This window comes from Nerophis lumbriciformis, linkage group LG09, assembly GCF_033978685.3.
Source record: "Nerophis lumbriciformis linkage group LG09, RoL_Nlum_v2.1, whole genome shotgun sequence".
NCBI lineage: Eukaryota > Metazoa > Chordata > Actinopteri > Syngnathiformes > Syngnathidae > Nerophis > Nerophis lumbriciformis.
In genome coordinates, this window is record NC_084556.2 from 18,595,394 (window position 1) to 18,614,358 (window position 18,965).

An 18,965-nucleotide genomic window follows, 5' to 3' on the forward strand; every position below is an offset into this window, starting at 1 on the left:
TAATTAAATATTCAAAGACAGTGTTACTGTTCAAACTGTGTGTAATGTTACAATGACTAAAAATATTAGGTATACTTGTTAAAAAAAAAACTATGCCTTGTTTTTTTATTAACGTTTAGGCCTACCATGCTACTGTATTTCAATGTTGGTCATTATAGTCCTACCTGGAGAGCCAAGTGTTTTTTGAGGTGGTATTTGGGGAAAAAGTGTAAGAACCAGTGGGTAAGAGCAGGGGTCCCCAAACTTTTTGACTCGGGGCCGCATTGGGTTAAAAGAATTTGGCCGTATATATATATATATATATATATATATATATATATATATATATATATATATATATATATATATATATACAGGTATATTTCTCGCGCACTAATTGACTGAAAGAGCGGGCACTTGCCGCATGCTCGCCTGACACTGTGGCGTGAGCGCGATGTAATCGATGGGAAAATGCATTTTTAGACAATATGATTTGCCTGAGCGGCTAGGAGACACCAAGAGTAACAAGCGGTAGAAAATGGATTATAAAGGACAGATTTTTTTTTTTAAATAATAAAAAAAATAAAAAAAATAAAGAACATTTTCTTAACTTGGGACATCCCCTGGGCCGGATTTTGGACACTGGCGGGCCATAGTTTGGGGACCCCTGGGTTAGAGGATACAGAAACGTCTCTTGGCTGCTGACGGATGACGTATACATGCAGCGAGCAATGGCTTAAAAACATATTTTCTTAGTAAATTATTCTTTAAAAAAAAAAAATATATATGTATATTTTTTTTATAGATTTTTGAAAATTATGAAGCGAATTAGAAACGGAACCATTTTTTAGGAGTGCCCCTAATAATTAGGCATAGAGTGATCAAATACCAGTCAGAGATGTGCCAAGACATGATTACTTTATGTTAAATTTGTTATTTTGTACTACAAACATGAATTTCAAAATTTGGTATCAAGTTACTTAAATTTTCAATTCATCGAAATGTTATTCAAAAATCAAGAATTTATTTCCATTAACTTGTTTTAGTACAAAAATGCATCAAATAACATAAACATTTTGATGAAAAAAGTATAAAAATCCCTTGCCATAAAATCAAAAACTGACTAATGTCTTAGGTCCCTAATTTAGCCTGGGACGGCCCTGCATAGAAGTTGACTGTAATATGCTGCCCTCTAGGGGTTAGGGAAAGGACAGGAAGTGCTCAACTTTAACTATATAACAAAAAGGCTATTTATTTCAAGTAAGTTAAAGTTAAAGTACCAATGATTGTCATACACACACTAGGTGTGGCGAAATTATTCTCTGCATTTGACCCATCATCCTTGATCACCTCCTGGGAGGTGAGAGGAGCAGTGAGCAGCAGCAGTGGCTGCGCCCGGGAATATTTTTTGGTGATTTAACCCCCAATTCCAACTCTTGATGGAAAGAAGCACTAAATACAGAAAAAAGCGCGGCGAGCGACAGTTCATCCCAGTTAAATATTGCATTTTGACGATGTGAATAAAATGGAAACACAATCCAAGTTTCAGTTTCATTTCCTCATACGTTCTTTTACTAAATTGACTTCTCGGCTGCCAAAAAACTAAATATACAAGTTTTCGGAAGCGTTATTGATTAATTGTCGATATATTTTATAGACCCCACAGGATATATTTTATAGTGTTTTGGGGTTGCTATGATATGCTGTGATATGTACCAGCATGCTTTCTTTCATGTTCAGTTGAAGACAACGATGTGACACTGAATTCAATGCAACTGCCGAGAGCACTTTACAATGCACAGAAAGCAGGAGTGACAAGAATGCTTTACCTGTGAGCGCAATGACCTGGAGCCTAGGGGTGTGGCCATCCTAGTAAGAGCAAGGCAGGCGGACAGGACCTACTTAGTAACTCCTTAGACTTCCTGAAGTGAGCAGTGCCTCAACATGTAGCTACAAACACAGGGTAACCGTTCAGATTGCGAATCCTTGGACACAACAAGGGAGGGAAGCCTCCCCTACGACCAAGGTAATATCTGACCATTTTAACACAGTCCATTTACATTATTTGAGTCAACGCAGGAATGCCATTACTGTTCTACAGATGTGCAAATGTTTAATCTGAGAAAACCAGTCACAGATGAATTAGATTTTAATCAAAGTCACTGTTTGATAGTAAAAACACATACTCATGTAATCAGTGTCACATTTAAATGGCGTTGTGTCCTACGGGCTTACATGGCAGAGTCAGTAGATAAGTAACCAAGTCAGTCTGCTTCCAGGACAGAAGTGTTTACAACTTTTAAAAGTGAACATTTAGACCTATTATCCTCATCGGCATGCATTTATTGACTGAGACTTTTATTTCATTTGTGTTTTTCCTACTGTAGAGTAATAAAGCATGTCCCTGTGGCGATACCTGACGCTTCTCTTGGCCACAGCTGTTTACATATGCAAAGGTAAGGCCACAGTGAATACATATCTCACTTAACAGTAGTACTGTAAACTGTTATGCATACAGAATGCGTCATGTTGAGACACTTTAATGTGGTTATCAAGAAAACCCTCAGTTCCCCTCCATTATCACACCTCAGATGACTTTAACAACATTGTGGCATCAAGTAGTTTCTGTTGAGCAATAGATCCTGAGCGGGTATCTGTACACATAGCAGTCATGTTGGACAGCATGCAGGGATACTCAACGCCATTGTTTTGGGGCCCACATTTTCAGAAAGCTAAGGATTTCTCCCTTCACTATTAGTTTTATAGTGTGTATATCCCTGAGAACCAGTGTCCTCCACAGTGGACGTTTTATTTTGGTCTATTTATTTTGTTAGAGTGACAGGAGTGCAGGGACCTACTAGTGTTTTTAAGAATCTGCTGCAAAAATGTGAGGTTCTCACAAGTTTTTTTTTAACTGAGCTCGCAGACCACCAGTTGAATAACCCATATGACGAAAGAGAGAGGACATAAAATGGAACCTTAAGGAGCACCAAAGAAGTTGAACAAATGACCACTGACTGCATCTGAAGTAAACAAGTTACAGCAACGCCTTAGTTCACGGGTGTCACACTCATTTTCATTGAGGGCCACATCGCAGTTATGGCTGCCCTGTGAATGATATATAAATGAATTACCATGAATCAATTTAAACAAGTTGAAAAACTTATTCGGGTGTTACCATTTAGTGGTCAATTGTACGGAATATGTACTGAACTGTGCAATCTACTAATAAAAGTTTCAATCAATCAATCAAAAGTATAAGTAGTCACTTTACACAATTACCTATGTATTTTATTATTGTATATTTTTAATGTAGGCCTATAGTCCAGCAAGATTTTGTCACGTTAAATTTGAGATGTTTTTTACGGCATATAGTTGTGAATGGTAAAAGCATACACCTATTTTGTTTTTTTTAACCGTTAAATCTATTGTCATTTTAACAGTGCACAATTTGATGGATAATATATAGGTCAAGCAAATATTTAGGTATTTATTTTCATTTTAATACATTTGGAATGTATGACGTATAATATTTGTGGCATTATTAGACGACATTTAAGTTTAAAAGATATGCATCTACATGCAGTACATGTATTCTTATCTGTCAAACTGGAAAGAAAGAATGCATTTAGTAATAAAAGAAGGTACTTTATTGCCGCACAAGATTTCCACGCTTTTGCGGGCCACAAATGATGTCGCGGGCCCAATTGCCCGGGGGTGTTTGAGACATGTACCTTAGTTACATAAATCACATTAACATACATTAAAATGTGTAACTGCCAATAAGGCGGTGTCTTGAAGAACGCCTCGGTTAGGTAAATCACAAGTAAGGACCCCAGTGTTCTAAGGTTATAGTGTCCATGCAACCCAGCAGGCACAAGATATTGATACGTCTATTATACATATACTGTATGTCTTTTAAAACTGACTTCTAAACAAAGTTGCAAAATAGTTGTGTTTGTAAATTGACACAACGTTGATGTCTAACGTTGGGAAATGACCAAATTTTAATGGTCAAATCAACGTCACGTCCTGACATTGAATAAATGTCAAAAAGCATGTTGTTTCAACGTTGTATTTGTGTTGTAAAATATTGGTTGGGAAATGACCAAAATTCAATGGCCAAGTCAATGTCCGAACCCAACATTGATTAAACGTTGTCAAAAAGCATGTTCTAACGATAGGTTTGAGTTGCTCAACATCAGGACTTAATTCAACAAGTTCTCAACGTTATTTTAATGTCTTGTGCCTGCTGGGAAGCATCTGCCGATGTGTTTACAGAGTTGTCCAAGTAACTATAAAAAACATCAGTTTGAAATTTGGTACAAAAATGTTTGTTTCACAAGTCAGTTCCAGGCCGATTTTGGCCCTCTGGCCGCCGGTTGAATAGCCCTGTTGTACAGGATTTGTACAACTAATTGCTTTAATGTTCACATACTATATATTTATACATACATCATCGCAATCTTCTGCTTCCACTTTACAGCAGAACAATACTGTAACTGATCTGTCCGCCTCTGAATGCATCATCTGACACATGAACAAAATTGTGATACAAGTCAAAGAGTAACTTTTTGACAGTTGGCACAATGAGTGACCGGGCTCCTCTTACATGGCCGCATAGGGAAGCACGTGCCAACACTTAAAATCAAAGTTTCCTTTTACAAGTGCTCACAGATAATGTTGTGTCCAACAAAGGCAGTTGGGATGTAAATGACTGTAAGTCGTTTAAAGAGAAAAAGGGAAACCAACCGTAAAATGTTGAAATAGCCTTTTTGCGTAAACTTGTCTAATTCCTGGAATAATATTAGTAGCGTATGGTGTACAGTTACAGTAATATTAGCACTATGCAACTGCTTACTTTGGAAAAATGCAGTCTCATGCGAACATGACAGAAATTGTACAATAATGTGGTTTCCTTCGACATAACATTATGCATGATGTAGAGTCCCATACATGTCCACATGATAATTATCATCTGATTCCACTGTGTTGTGGTGGTTTACCAATAAGAACAAACCAAACATGCAACTATTTTTAACATATTTCAAAACTGTTTGCTGGTGTTTTTATCTATTTTTAATTTATTACACTGTTTTTTTGGGGGGGGGTTTTGTATTTAGAAAATAGCATCATTGCTATAATCCGGTATATTTGCACAATGTATTATGTATTATTGTGTTCATTAATGTGCACTGTCCCTTTAAATAAAAAACAAAATCCTGTGATCTTAGACTGCTCACTTGTAAATTCAAACGCTTATTATTGTTTTGATAATGACAATGCGGCTTGGATGTCATTACAATAGCACCTCAATTTATCTCAATTGGTTCTGTGACGACGCTCTTAAGTCAAAACACTTGTATCTCAAATCAATGTCACCCCTTGAGATGAATCGAAATGAATTCAAACAGTGATTTTAACATGTAACATATCTTTAAAAACCTTTTAGATTAGAACTATTGTATCAACACAATGCAACAGAACAAACTACTAACAACTGCAGTAGTTTAATGATGTCATGTAATAATAATGTAGTGCATTTACCTTGGAGAGCAGACTCCCAAAGTAGCTCCTTCCAGCTGCTTCTCCATCAAATACACCATCAGCCGCTTCACAGGGGTTAGTGTGTGTGCCTCACAATAGGAAGGTCCTGGGTTCGATCCCTGAGCTCGGGGTCTTTCTGTGTGGAGTTTGCATGTGATTGCGTGGGTTCCCTCCGGGTACTCCGGCTTCCTCCCACCTCCAAAGACATGCACTTGGGGATAGGTTGATTGGCAACACTATATTGGCCCTCGTGTGTGAATGTGAGTGTGAATGTTGTCTGTCTATCAGTGTTCCTGGGTGTACCCCGCCTTCTGCCTGAATGCAGCTGGGATATGCTCCAGCCACCCCCGCGACCCCGAGAGGGACAAGCGGTAGAAAATGGATGGATGGCTGGATAGATATTATCTTAACATTCTTAGCTCTTTCTGCTTCAGTATGGTGCAGTCTAGCAGTGATACACGCAAACTGCGACTACCGTATTTTTCGGAGTATAAGTCGCACCGGAGTATAAGTCGCACCTGCCGAAAATGCATAATAAAGAAGGAAAAAAACATATGTAAGTCGCACTGGAGCCCGGCCAAACTATGAAAAAAACTGCGACTTATAGTCCGAAAAATACGATATGTCCTTTGTTATGTTTTTGGAGATTTTTTTCTTTAATTCAATAAATATCATCCAATTCTTCTTCTCAGTATTGTCCATCACACTCACTTTCTTCCTTCTCATGGTTGGAAAAACAAAGTTATGTCCATCTTTAGCTGTAAGCTAATGCTAGGAATTAAGAGCAGATGTTCTGGGCAGATCTTACGCGGTGACATTTGTTACAACAACTAATGGCGGGGATGCTTGTAACTCCATTGTTTTGCTTGCAACTTAAATCATAACAAATATCCGAGAGACAGCTCTTATCTCAAAATACTTTTAAGTTGGGGATATCCGCTGAAAAGAATGTCAACTGTCAGGTAGCTAAGAAATATGAAATCGTATATAATGTTTTATTGTTATTGCTCAGTTGACTTTTAAATTGAAAAAGCTCAATTTAGCTCAACAACATTTTTAACAAAAAAAAAAGGATATGACTTGCAGGGTCGATATTTTAATTGGCGTTGTCAGTGCAATTTATAATATTGCCATTATTTCTGCGAATGTAGGCTAACTAAATGTCGTTGGAGCTAGTCAGTAACTTTATGCTGATTTGTTTTTGACCTCTCCGAATTGAAAAATACTCTCTTCTTACTTTCAGCTGAGAAATGTGATCACCGGGTGGATTTACGGCTGGGTCACGCGATCATCGGCACCACTCTGAGGATGAAGTTGTTGCTGTTCACAAGGGACACTATTCATTGCAGCTCACTCCTGTCTCACAGCAACCTGTCAGCCGACCCTAACTTCAACCTGTCAAGGCCCACCACCTTTGTCATCCATGGGTATCGGCCCACGGGTTCTCCCCCCAATTGGGCTGACCAGTTCACAGAGCTGCTTCTGGCCAGGAAAGACCTCAATGTAATATATGTGGACTGGAATTACGGAGCTGCTAATTTAAATTATTTCAAGGTGGTGGAGAACACACACAAGGCAGCACACAACCTCACTGCCTTTGTTAAAAAGATGCAGGTAACTATTAGCATGTCCCACTTAGGGATGGGTACCAAATTCACTACTTTTATCGGTACCGACCGAATTCCGTCGGTACTACCGGGTACCGATTCACGTAAAATGAAACAGTAGGTACCATATTTCAATACTTTTGTTGCTCGTGACGTCATGACCGGTTGCGCTCAAAGTAAGGCTCCACTTTTCAAAATGCGCTAGCTTGATGCTAATTTACATTGGATATGCCATATACCTGGTACTGATTAGTATTAGCCATTTTACTTACTATTTTACTTTGGTAGTCAAAAATACAACTGAGATGCGGGTTACAATCAAAGTGCGTAATAAACACAATATTTACAGGATAAACACTTTGTAGGGTTCAACATAAGACAAGATTGGCACATTGAACTTAAAGAAAAACTGGACTTTTTTTCGCAATTTTGACTATGGTTCACAATCATTGTGAAAGACATGACGACGAATGTATTTTTTTTATGCATTCTAAATCGTAAATAAATGTGATAAAAAGTTTGCTTACAATTGAGCCTATGGGAGCTGCTCTATTCTGCCTATAAAGCCCTTAAAATAACATCTAAATACCTCCTTTAGGGTTTTATGTACAGTACATGATGTAAATATATAGTAACAGGCACATTTATAAAAACACTTAATATTTACATATTTTGCTCATTTTAAGCATACACAGTGCATTCATTTCAAAAACGCATCCCAACGTTCAAACACCATCACTGATTATTACTCATGCAGACACCATGAGAGCACAACAAACACAATAAAACATCACTTACTGTACACGGTCTACTGTCATTAGGATGCCAACTGCTAAGATGTTCATATATTACCATTTAAATGAAGATTGACTCATAATCCTCGCAAAGAAAAAGGGAGTAGAACAAGTGTCTTTTCGTGTTGTTCTCGCCATCCCGGGTCTAAATTGGCTGTCAAAGTGTACCAACTTGTCGGAATACGTCCTCGTCCTTATACTATCCTGGTGAGAGGCATTATTTATGATCGACAATAAAGTTTGACGAGCAAAGAAACAAGGAAGTTGCTTATCAGTCGATCATGTCAACTTTGGCACACAAGCTCGTGATCACGGCGGCGCTCAAAATAGTTTGTACGTGTTAGCGCTTATAATAACAATATCACTGATACTTGGTTAATATTCAAATCACGAAATGTAAAGGGAGTATTGTTGGCACTTGTTGGATGTTTTTATTGGGTTTTATGGCTGAATAGAGGACCTCCCAATGGCTCTGCTGTTAGCGGACTTTTATTTACGAGTAAGAATGCAAATTAAAAAAATACATCCGTCATCATGTCTTTCATAATTATAGGCAAAAAAAAAAAGTGCAGTTCCCCTTTAAGGAGGTCATTTCGTTTACATTTAAAACACTTCATTATGGTCTACATAACAAGTGATGGTGGATCTTTGGTGAAAAATTTGCATAGATTGTGTTTTACAGATCTATTTTCAATACAAATTTATGTTTTGCATAAAAGGGCCACTACAATACTTTAACTGCACTACTGCTATGAATCCTTGTAAACAATAGAGGCCCGAGCCAGCTAATGCAGTTATCAATGCAACAGGCTACATAATCGTTCACAAGACTCGCGAACGTGATAATCGATTACAGTACGAACCGGTTCATTGCCAAACACATTAGGCACTCATCCAATTTAAAGAAGTTTTTAGGAAGATCATTCGTTATTTTGCCGGTAAACGGTGAAAGCTATTGTCACAGTAGAAGGCTAAGCTAGCTACACAACAACTCAAGCTAACATTGCTAACCTATCGTTCACACATTTCTAACCTACTGTTATTACTTGTGGGCGGTATAGCTCGGTTGGTAGAGTGGCCGTGCCAGCAACTTGAGGGTTGCAGGTTCGATCCCCGCTTCTGCCATGCTAGTCACTGCCGTTGTGTCCTTGGGCAAGGCACTTTACCCATCTGCTCCCAGTGCCACCCACACTGGTTTAAATGTAACTTAGATATTGGGTTTCACTATGTAAAGCGCTTTGAGTCACTAGAGAAAAAGCGTTATATAAATATAATTCACTTCACTTCACACTTACCGTTTCATCGTCTCTTCCATTGCCATAAAGAGTAGTCACCGAGCCTGCCTTTAAAAGTTTGTTTTTTTTATCCATTTTTTTGTAAAAGTCTGTGGTTGAGTAAGGCACTTTTTACTTCAGATGAGACTGAAAATTAGTGTAGTGACTTGTTCTGGTTTAAGCAAACAAACAACAGAGCATTCTTTAATAGTTCACATGATGTTGCAGCACAGCCGGTTTTACATAAATTAAAATAAGCTGAGTCACGCAAGGATGTTTGGGTACATGTCTACCATATATGGATAATCGGTTGACGTCACAAATGGCAAAAACGTCACAAAAGGAGTAAATTCCAAACGGATCATTTGGAGGAGGTATAAAGGAAGGCAAGATTGTTTTATAAATATGTCTGCATTGCTTCCACGGTTTGATTTGAAATTTTGGGGACTTATGTAGACCCCAAATACACACATGCAGGTACCATCACGTTAAAAAAAAGTGTTTTTGCATAATAGGAACTCTTTAATGGCAAAGACTACTTTCGGACAACAACAACACACCGAGGACAAACTGAAATAAATGCATACTTGCAGATGAGAATTTAGATATTTTTTTTACCAAACAATTAACATTTATTACCACATGAACCGTACACAAAAGTACAGAAAACCATTGAGTAACAATATCGATTCTCAGGTACCCTGTCAGTTCCAATGTGAAAGATACCCATCCCTAGTTCTACTCTATAATCCATACTATGATCTAATTTATTAAGGACAGTATAGACATTTTTTGTGTCTAATTGGGGATTTTTGCAGGAGCACGGTGCCTCTCTAAACGACATTCACATGATTGGAGTCAGTCTCGGTGCTCACATTTCTGGTTTTGTGGGGGCTAACCTGGATGGGGCTATTGGAAGAATTACAGGTAAGCACTTTGATTGCCGTTATTTAATTGAATCTATAAAAACTAATCAACCCTATTTGACCTAATGTGGAAAAATCTTTCTTTATATATCAGCTCATTAACAACAAAATTGCGTTTAATTTCCACAGCCAAGCCTGATAGAAGAAAAACTAATATTATCAGAAAAGTTGAGAAGTTGCACTTGATGAGAATACTTTTTTTTTTTTGGAGTTAGTGCATGTGCCTCACAATACAAAGGTCCTGAGTAGTCCTGGGTTCAATCCCGGGCTCGGGATCTTTCTGTGTGGAGTTTGCATGTTCTCCCCGTGACTGCGTGGGTTCCCTCCGGGTACTCCGGCTTCCTCCCACCTCCAAAAACATGCACCTGGGGATAGCTTGATTGGCAACACTAAATTGGCCCTAGTGTGTGAATGTGAGTGTGAATATTGTCTGTCTATCTGTGTTGGCCCTGTGATGAGGTGGCGACTTGTCTAGGGTGTACCCCGCCTTCCCTCTTGAATGCAGCTGAGATAGGCTCCAGCACCCCCCGTGACCCCAAAAGGGACAAGCGGTAGAAAATGGATGGATGGAAGTTGCAATTGTCCTTTTTCAAAGGGGTCATCTTTTTATTATTATTATTTTAAAATGACAAGAGGTTCTTGCAGTGATACAGTGGTGCCTCAGTTTTCATACATCCAAGTTTTAATATGATTCAGTTTTAGTTGAAGTCTCACCAAAAATGTCCTGATTATAGTACAATTAAAGGCATATTTGTGACTCAGTCTCTACACTTTATTTTATATTGAGTTCAGCAAAATAATTCACCATGGGCCCACATAAAGTTACAGTAATAGTCAAAGTCAACGAGAGCCGTAGAGTCCGTGTTTCCAGAGTGTCACTGAACTCACCACACTGCTAGCCAAACAGTCATGAGTAAAAATGGCACTTAAAGCTGGCTTCTGTAGTTTTGTAGAGAGACTGGTCCTGCACTGACACCTTAATGAAATAAATTTAATTTGCTTGCTCCAAGAAAGCTAGTCAGTAATTTTTTGTTCTGCCAGGTATCATGTAGTATGGATGGACTGTACAGTATGATTGTTTTGCCAGAACAGATTGATGTACCTAATATACTAGTGGTGAGCCATCAGGGGCAGCAAGGCCTTTCTCTTCTGGCTTAACATAAATCATGATTTTATTTTCTCTAAATATATAGAAGTATTCTCTTCATGTCCTATTAGGCTCCAGTCTTGCTGTTTTTACATTACAGCTTTTACCCAATCAGAATTCAGCTAGCTTTTTGCCAACGCTGTGTGTAATTCTGCCTCAGGCCTTCCGAATCAACAACGCGGTGGTCTGTGCAGTGTAGGCAAATTGGGCACATACAGTTGATAGACAGTTGCGATAGCCAATCAGATCACGTGTTGTTGACTGTGTGCCTTCCTAGGTTGCCACACGTTGAACCCAGAGCCCATTCAAATATTAACACTGAATTATTAATCCAACTCTTGATTTTAATCATATTCAATAATTATATCTAACCTACTTCACAGTTTACAACCTTGTCGAATGATATGAAGCCACTGTATTAATCACAAATATTAATGTTAGGGCTTAGGTCAGGCTGATTACAAAATAAATATAATAATAATAAATAAATAATAATAATAACTGGGATTTATATAGCGCTTTTCTAAGTACCCAAAGTCGCTTTACATGTAGAATCCATCATTCATTCACACCAAATAATCAAAAATACTGCAAAAGAAAGGATCTATACAAACTGATGAAAAATACATTTATATACAATTACGCAGTGCTAAAATGAATAAATTACAACTAAATTAATGATAAATATTAATATATATATATATATATATATATGTATATATATATATATATATATATATATATATAATAAATAAATAAATAAATGGGTCATACTTGTATAGCGCTTTTCTAAGTCTCTCAAATAAACGTCATCATATAGACTCGTAAAAACTGATGAAAAATAAACGTACATATTTATTAAAATTTGTTTAAACTATTTATTACAATTTACAAACTATGTTGTGCTAAAATAAATAAATTCTAACTAAATAATAGTAAACATTAATACTAATCATGATATATGATTCTTAAATAAACTGTCAGTTAAATTAAAGTGCAAATGAAAATACAGCTTAACCAATTTAGTCATCATTTTTGCGCTGAAGAAACTTCTCTACTTTAGGGCCAAACTTATTCTGTTTGTTTGATATTGTCATTACTGCCACAAATGGTGGAAAAGTGTACTACAAGTGAGCGCCGCTGCGGCCTGTACGGACCACATCTGAGAATATTTTTTGGCGGCCCTCTTTGTGGTGCTCGCGGCCCAAGAAACACTGGAGTAAATGATGACCCTCTTCTAATTGGGGGCTCGTCCGGCATGTGAACCTGGGACCTCTCACACCCTAAGAGAGAATCATAACCCTGCCTCGACCAACGAGCCACATTTTATGACACTTACTGCTTATTCACAGCTTTGGATCCGGCTGGACCTCAGTTCACTGGAGCCCCCCCAGAGGACCGCTTGGACCCCACAGACGCCCTGTTTGTGGATGCTCTGCACACAGACATAGACGGTAAAATAAATTACAATAATGATATCATGCAATATTGCTTAAACCTGGTGATGTTTTGTTCCAGCTCTGGGCTACAGAGAAGCTGTAGGTCACATTGATTTTTACGCCAATGGAGGAACAGATCAGCCTGGCTGCCCCAAAACCATCCTTTCAGGTATTAAATTACGTCAAAATAAAAATTGCTGATTTGCTGTCTTTTTAATAACGTACAGTTTAAATCTTTGTGTAGGAAGTGCCTACTTTAAATGTGACCACCAGAGATCAGTGTACCTTTTCTTTGAGTCCTTGAAACACACTTGCAGCAGCAGAGCCTTCCCATGCGCCTCCTACAGGGACTTCCTGGACGGCAACTGCATGAGCTGTGACCGCTTTGGCGACGCCGGATGCCCTGTTTTTGGTACTGTGATATCACGATTGTTAGAATAAGCAACACATGCACTTAATGGCCCCCACATCTTTAAAAAGCTGCCTCTGTCAAAGAGGTATTTATCCATCCATTTTCTACCGCTTGTACCTCTCGGGGTTGCAGGGGTGCCTATCCCAGCTGCATCCAGGCTGAAGGCGGGGTACACCCTGGACAAGTCGCCACCTCATTGCAGGGCCAACACAGACAACATTCACACTCACATTTAATTGAAGAATATTTTACAGCAGCACTGCATCATACTGAGAGCTGTTTCTCATATTTTGAAACACACTATTGATATAATCTGTGGTTTCATCCCAATCCAGGTTATGACATTGACAAATGGAAAGATGTCTTGGTGAGGATGGGCCAAACAAAAACATTCTTCTTCACCAATAGAAAGTCTCCATTCTGCAGTAAGTAAGATGTTAATATCTCATCATATAGTTAAGAAACATAAAAGGTATGGAACAAAAATACATTGTGTACATTCTCTTGGGTTCTGAATATCCTCATTTATTTGTACCCAATCACAAAAAATAGATTGCTGTAGAAATATCCCACTTATTCAACATAACATATATACAGTATATACCAAATATTACTTGTATTCTCAATGCTTTTAACACTTAAAAGTCAGTACTCTGCAAAATTACTATTATTTATAGTGTATACATATGCTTATTATTGTAATAACTATCATTGCACGCTTTTATTTCATCACGTCTTGACTACTGTAATGCACTTTAGACTGGAATAAATCAAAATGCACTTTCATGCTTACAGTTAGTCCAGAACTCTGCGGCACAACTTTTACTGGGAACCAAAAAAAGGAGCACATCACCCTGATTCTCACTTCTCTGCCGCTTTTGATTGATTGATTGAGACTTTTATTAGTAGATTGCACAGTACAGTACATATTCCGTACAATTGACCACTAAATGGTAACACCCGAATAAGTTTTTCAACTTGTTTAAGTCGGGGTCCACGTTAATCAATTCATGGTATAAATATATACTATCAGTATAATACAGTCATCACACAAGTTAATCATCATCAGAGTATATGCATTGAATTATTTACATTATTTACAATCCGGGGGATGGGATGTGGAGGGTGTTGGGGCAGGGGAGTTAGGTTTGGTTGATATCAGCATACTTCAGTCATCAACAACAATATCATCTGAGAAATAGACATTAAAACAGTGTAGGTCTGACTTCGTAGGATATGTACAGTGAGCAGTGGCTTCCTGTTTGTTTTAGAATTGAATTAAAATTGTTACTCTTTGTTTTTAAAGCTTTGAATGGACTGGCCCCAAAGTACATCATAGACCTCAACCAAATGTATGCTCTAAGGGCCAGTTTCAACTGCTGGGGCCTAAAACGAGGTTTAAGACTAGGGGAGACACGGCCTTCTCTGTTGTTGGCCCTAAACGTAGGAATGGCCCCCATAGTTGATCGTTTTAAATATTGTCTTAAACTCCACTTTTATTCTCTGGCTTTTAAATCGGCGTGAGTCTTGTGGTCCTCTGTGTCTTTTAATGATTTATTGTATTTTATTGATTTGTCTTTTATTGGTTTATTTAATTGTATTGCTTAGTTTTTTTTACTTGTTTTATTTTAAATGCTTGTAATTTAATTACTTTTCATGTTTTTTTTTTATGTACAACACTCTGGAAACAGTTCTCTTGTTAATAGTACTATATAAATAAAGGGGACTGGATTGGATAGGTTAACAATTGACAACAACTTTGCAGTAGTGTTTCAACAATGTCAGATAATGCTTTTTTTAAACAGCACAAACATTGTTATAAACACACTGTTACGGTATATGTTAATATGTTTTCCACTTTAAGCCATTCAAACATTTGAGACTACATCAACTTTAAATATTCTTATCAAATATATTTCGGGGGATTTTAATTATTTACATATGTGTACAGTTTTTTATTGAAAAATAAATTCTATAAAATACACTATTATTATTGGCTCTGGGATGAGTCAATAATTGTTAGTAATATTGCCTTCGTTTTTCTACAGTGCCAGATTAAAAAACAACAACACCACTAAAGGTAGTAATTACATAAAATGTCAGAGTCCCCAAAACTGCCGTAAAAATATAAATTATACATCTTATTATACATTGTGTGAGCACATAGTCATTGTCCCAAAAACTGCTGTAAAAATATGAATTATACATCTTATTATACATTTTGTGAGCACATAGTCATTGTCCAAGCATTCTTAAATATAACAAAAGTATCAGCACTTTGATGAATAAGGTGAGAAACACTATTGAATTGAAGAAAGAAATTGTAGCTTTGAGCGTCTCACCTTCTTTATTAAAGTGCTGACACTCACAGCTTCTATCTGTCATGATAGGGTTTACTTTTTGTGTTGTTTTCCATTAGTTAGGGTTCTTTGCGCGTATTTTGTTCTGTTTCCTGTTTTGTGTTGAAGGTCTTCCCTTTAGTCTAGTCTGAGGAGGTCGTGGTGTGCAGCTGTTTGTAATAGTATATACAAATAATATGTATTTGTAAAAATATCAATTATATGCTGTTCCACTTTAAACTGGTCAATTTTTACTTCAACCTGAAATATACATATTAAATGCAGTACTATTAATATGTCGCAATTTTAACCCCACACTGCAAAAAAAGAGCTGCCAAAATATTTAAAAATCAACCAGATTTTAGGAAAAAATACTCAAAACTGGTGAAATTAACTAGCTGCATGGACATATAATTTTACTTGATAAGACATCCTAAATTAGATTTGTGTATCTAGAAATTAGCATAGCTTTTAAGATAGAAATAAGTATTTTATTCTGAAAACAAGCATTATTAAACTTGGAATTTCCTAAATTAAGCATCCTCGAGATGTTGCGTAATCTTTAAACATTTCTATGTGGGGAAAACCAAAATATCTTATTTGAATAGTTACTTACTCAATTTAAACATTTTTAAACAAGAACAGAAAAATATAATTATGCATGTTAAAATTAAGATTAGTCAATGACGAAGAATAAGTAAATAGCTCTTAAAAATATTGAAAAGTCTAGAAAAAAAATCTTGGCTAGTGGCATATAATTTGCAATGTATGTTTACAGACCTTTACAGCTGTTATTGAAAAAGAAAAATACAATTTGAAAAAACAACTCAGTTGGGGGTTTGAAATGTTGCTGCATGCTTTGAAAGGGAAAAGGACCTGCCATCTGGTGGACAAATGAATGAATGAAAGCCAGGAGTCCACATTGAAAATATTGATTCATTTAATTATTTGTTCTCCTTAATTAGTTGGTGAAAAACCAGGAAGTGTCATTGAGTGTAAAATTATATATTTTTTTCTCTCAGTGACAAACTACAGGCTGGATGTGGTAATATGGAACGAGGAAGTACACTGGGGATACATTACCGTTAAACTACATGGCAATGGCACAGATGCTGTGGCAAAGATCGACCAGTAAGTCATATTAATAATAAATTCATCTGTCATTTTCCTTTCATGAGTGTGTCTGTTTTTTGTTTTTTCAGCAAAGCATCCGAATTTAAGAAATACAACGAGACTGCGTTGTTTGCCACGTTTGACACAGACCTCCTGTCAGTCAAAAAGATGTCTCTCATGTTCTCCACCGGGAACGTTTTCCAGCCCAAATACAAACTGCGTGTTCTCCGGGTTCGCCTCACACATCTGGAACGTAACGACAGGTACACTATTCAAATATTTAGCCACATTTTTTTCCAATTATTATACCTTTGTTTACCTGTGTCCTATAGGCCGCTATGTCGCTATGACCTCATCCTAGCAGAGGACAAAGAGGTCACCTTCTCTCCTCTTCCCTGCCAAGAGTCCAACTTTTGAGGCAAAATAAGTTCATGCTGCAGCATACAATCAACGTCAAATATCCAACGTACTGTCTTTTTTTTCATCTTTATCATTTTTCACAAACCTCATTCTGTTCTCCATGACAAAAAACTTTAAGAAAATAACATGACAGTATTGCCTGTGTTCATTAAGTGAATGTAAATAGACTGTAAATGCAGATCTACATATATCTTCCATTGCACTTATGTTCTACAAATAATCAATGTGTTTATTTATTTGTGTGAATGGATTTGTGATTGATTATTAATAAAAAAGAAAAACGTTTTCACAGATTTCGTTTCACAGATTTCTATTTTTTCCTGTCAAATATGTACAGTACACATACACACACACACAAACACCAGGGGATACAATGCTTTTCTTGGTCTTCCGTTTCACTAGATAATATCAGAAAAATCAGAATACTAAACTACAATTCATGTACTTTTTTTGCATACATTCATTGGCCATGCTCACAGTTGGTACCTGGTGGTTGTTTGAGCACACTGCTGCAAGTCCTGGATAGTCCCACTCTCTAATGCTTCAGTCACATGCAGGATTCTCACAGGAATGAGGTAAAAATACGGTGTACACACCTACTGTACTAATAACTCAGGTGTGTCCAAACTTCTTGCAGACCTCCCAAGGTCACATACTGAAAAGTCAAACTTTTCAAGGGCCATTTTGATTGTTTTTTTATTTTGTTAAAAAAATTAAATAAAAAGATAAAAAGAGACATAATAGTATATACAGTATTTAAAGACACAACTTAGAGTCAGCTCTGTGTTATAAGCGACAGTGTATTATTATTATTAGTTATTAATATCAAAATTTCAGCTTTGTCTTCCTATAATATATATATAGTGTATAATACAAACCCTGTTTCCATATGAGTTGGGAAATTGTGTTAGATGTAAATATAATCGGAATACAATGATTTGCAAATCATTTTCAACCCATATTCAGTTGAATATGCTACAAAGACAACACATTTGATGTTCAAACTGATAAAAAACATTTTTTTTTCAAATAATCATTAACTTTAGAATTTGATGCCAGCAACACGTGACAAAGAAGTTGGGAAAGGTGGCAATAAATACTGATAAAGTTGAGGAATGCTCATCAAACACTTATTTGGAACATCCCACAGGTGAACAGGCAAATTGGGGACAGGTGGGTGCCATGATTGGGTATAAAAGTAGATTCCATGAAATGCTCAGTCATTCACAAACAAGGATGGGGCGAGGGTCACCACTTTGTCAACAAATGCGTGAGCAAAATTGTTGAACAGTTTAAGAAAAACCTTTCTCAAGCAGCTATTGCAAGGAATTTAGGGATTTCACCATCTACGGTCCGTAATATCATCAAAGGGTTCCGAGAATCTGGAGAAATCACTGCACGTAAGCAGCTAAGCCCGTGACCTTCGATCCCTCAGGCTGTACTGCATCAACAAGCGATATCAGTGTGTAAAGGATATCACCACATGCGCTCAGGAACACTTCAGAAACCCACTGTCAGTAACTACAGTTGGTCGCTACATCTGTAAGTGCAAGTTAAAACTCTCCTATGCAAGGCGAAAACCGTTTATCAACAACACCCAGAAACGCCGTCGGCTTTGCTGGGCCTGAGCTCATCTAAGATGGACAGATACATAGTGGAAAAGTGTTCTCTGGTCTGACGAGTCCACATTTCAAATTGTTTTTGGAAACTGTGGACGTCGTGTCCTCCGGACCAAAGAGGAAAAGAACCATCCGGATTGTTATAGGCGCAAAGTGTAAAAGCCAGCATCTGTGATGGTATGGGGGTGTATTAGTGCCCAAGACATGGGTAACTTACACATCTGTGAAGGCGCCATTAATGCTGAAAGGTACATACAGGTTTTGGAGCAACATATGTTGCCATCCAAGCAACGTTACCATTGAAAATGTGTGGCGCATTATGAAGCCTAAAATACCACAACGGAGACCC

At 37.3% G+C, this 18,965-nt stretch overlaps 1 protein-coding gene across 2 annotated transcripts; it reads left to right on the forward strand.

The window, feature by feature from the left end:
* Positions 1-1,849: 1,849 nt before the first annotated feature.
* lipia (lipase, member Ia) lies at positions 1,850-17,219 on the forward strand. 2 transcript variants are annotated; one of them, XM_061962409.2, is made up of 11 exons: positions 1,850-2,005; positions 2,367-2,435; positions 6,770-7,140; positions 10,020-10,128; positions 12,627-12,728; positions 12,793-12,882; positions 12,958-13,125; positions 13,461-13,550; positions 16,487-16,595; positions 16,667-16,840; positions 16,910-17,214. In XM_061962409.2, exons 2-11 carry the CDS (start codon positions 2,378-2,380, stop codon positions 16,992-16,994), a joined length of 1,356 nt encoding a protein of 451 aa, XP_061818393.1. In that variant the 5' UTR covers positions 1,850-2,005; positions 2,367-2,377; the 3' UTR covers positions 16,995-17,214. The 2 variants fall into 2 exon arrangements, with proteins under 2 accessions (XP_061818393.1, XP_061818392.1); XM_061962408.2 differs by having other exon boundaries at positions 16,667-17,219.
* Positions 17,220-18,965: the final 1,746 nt, after the last annotated feature.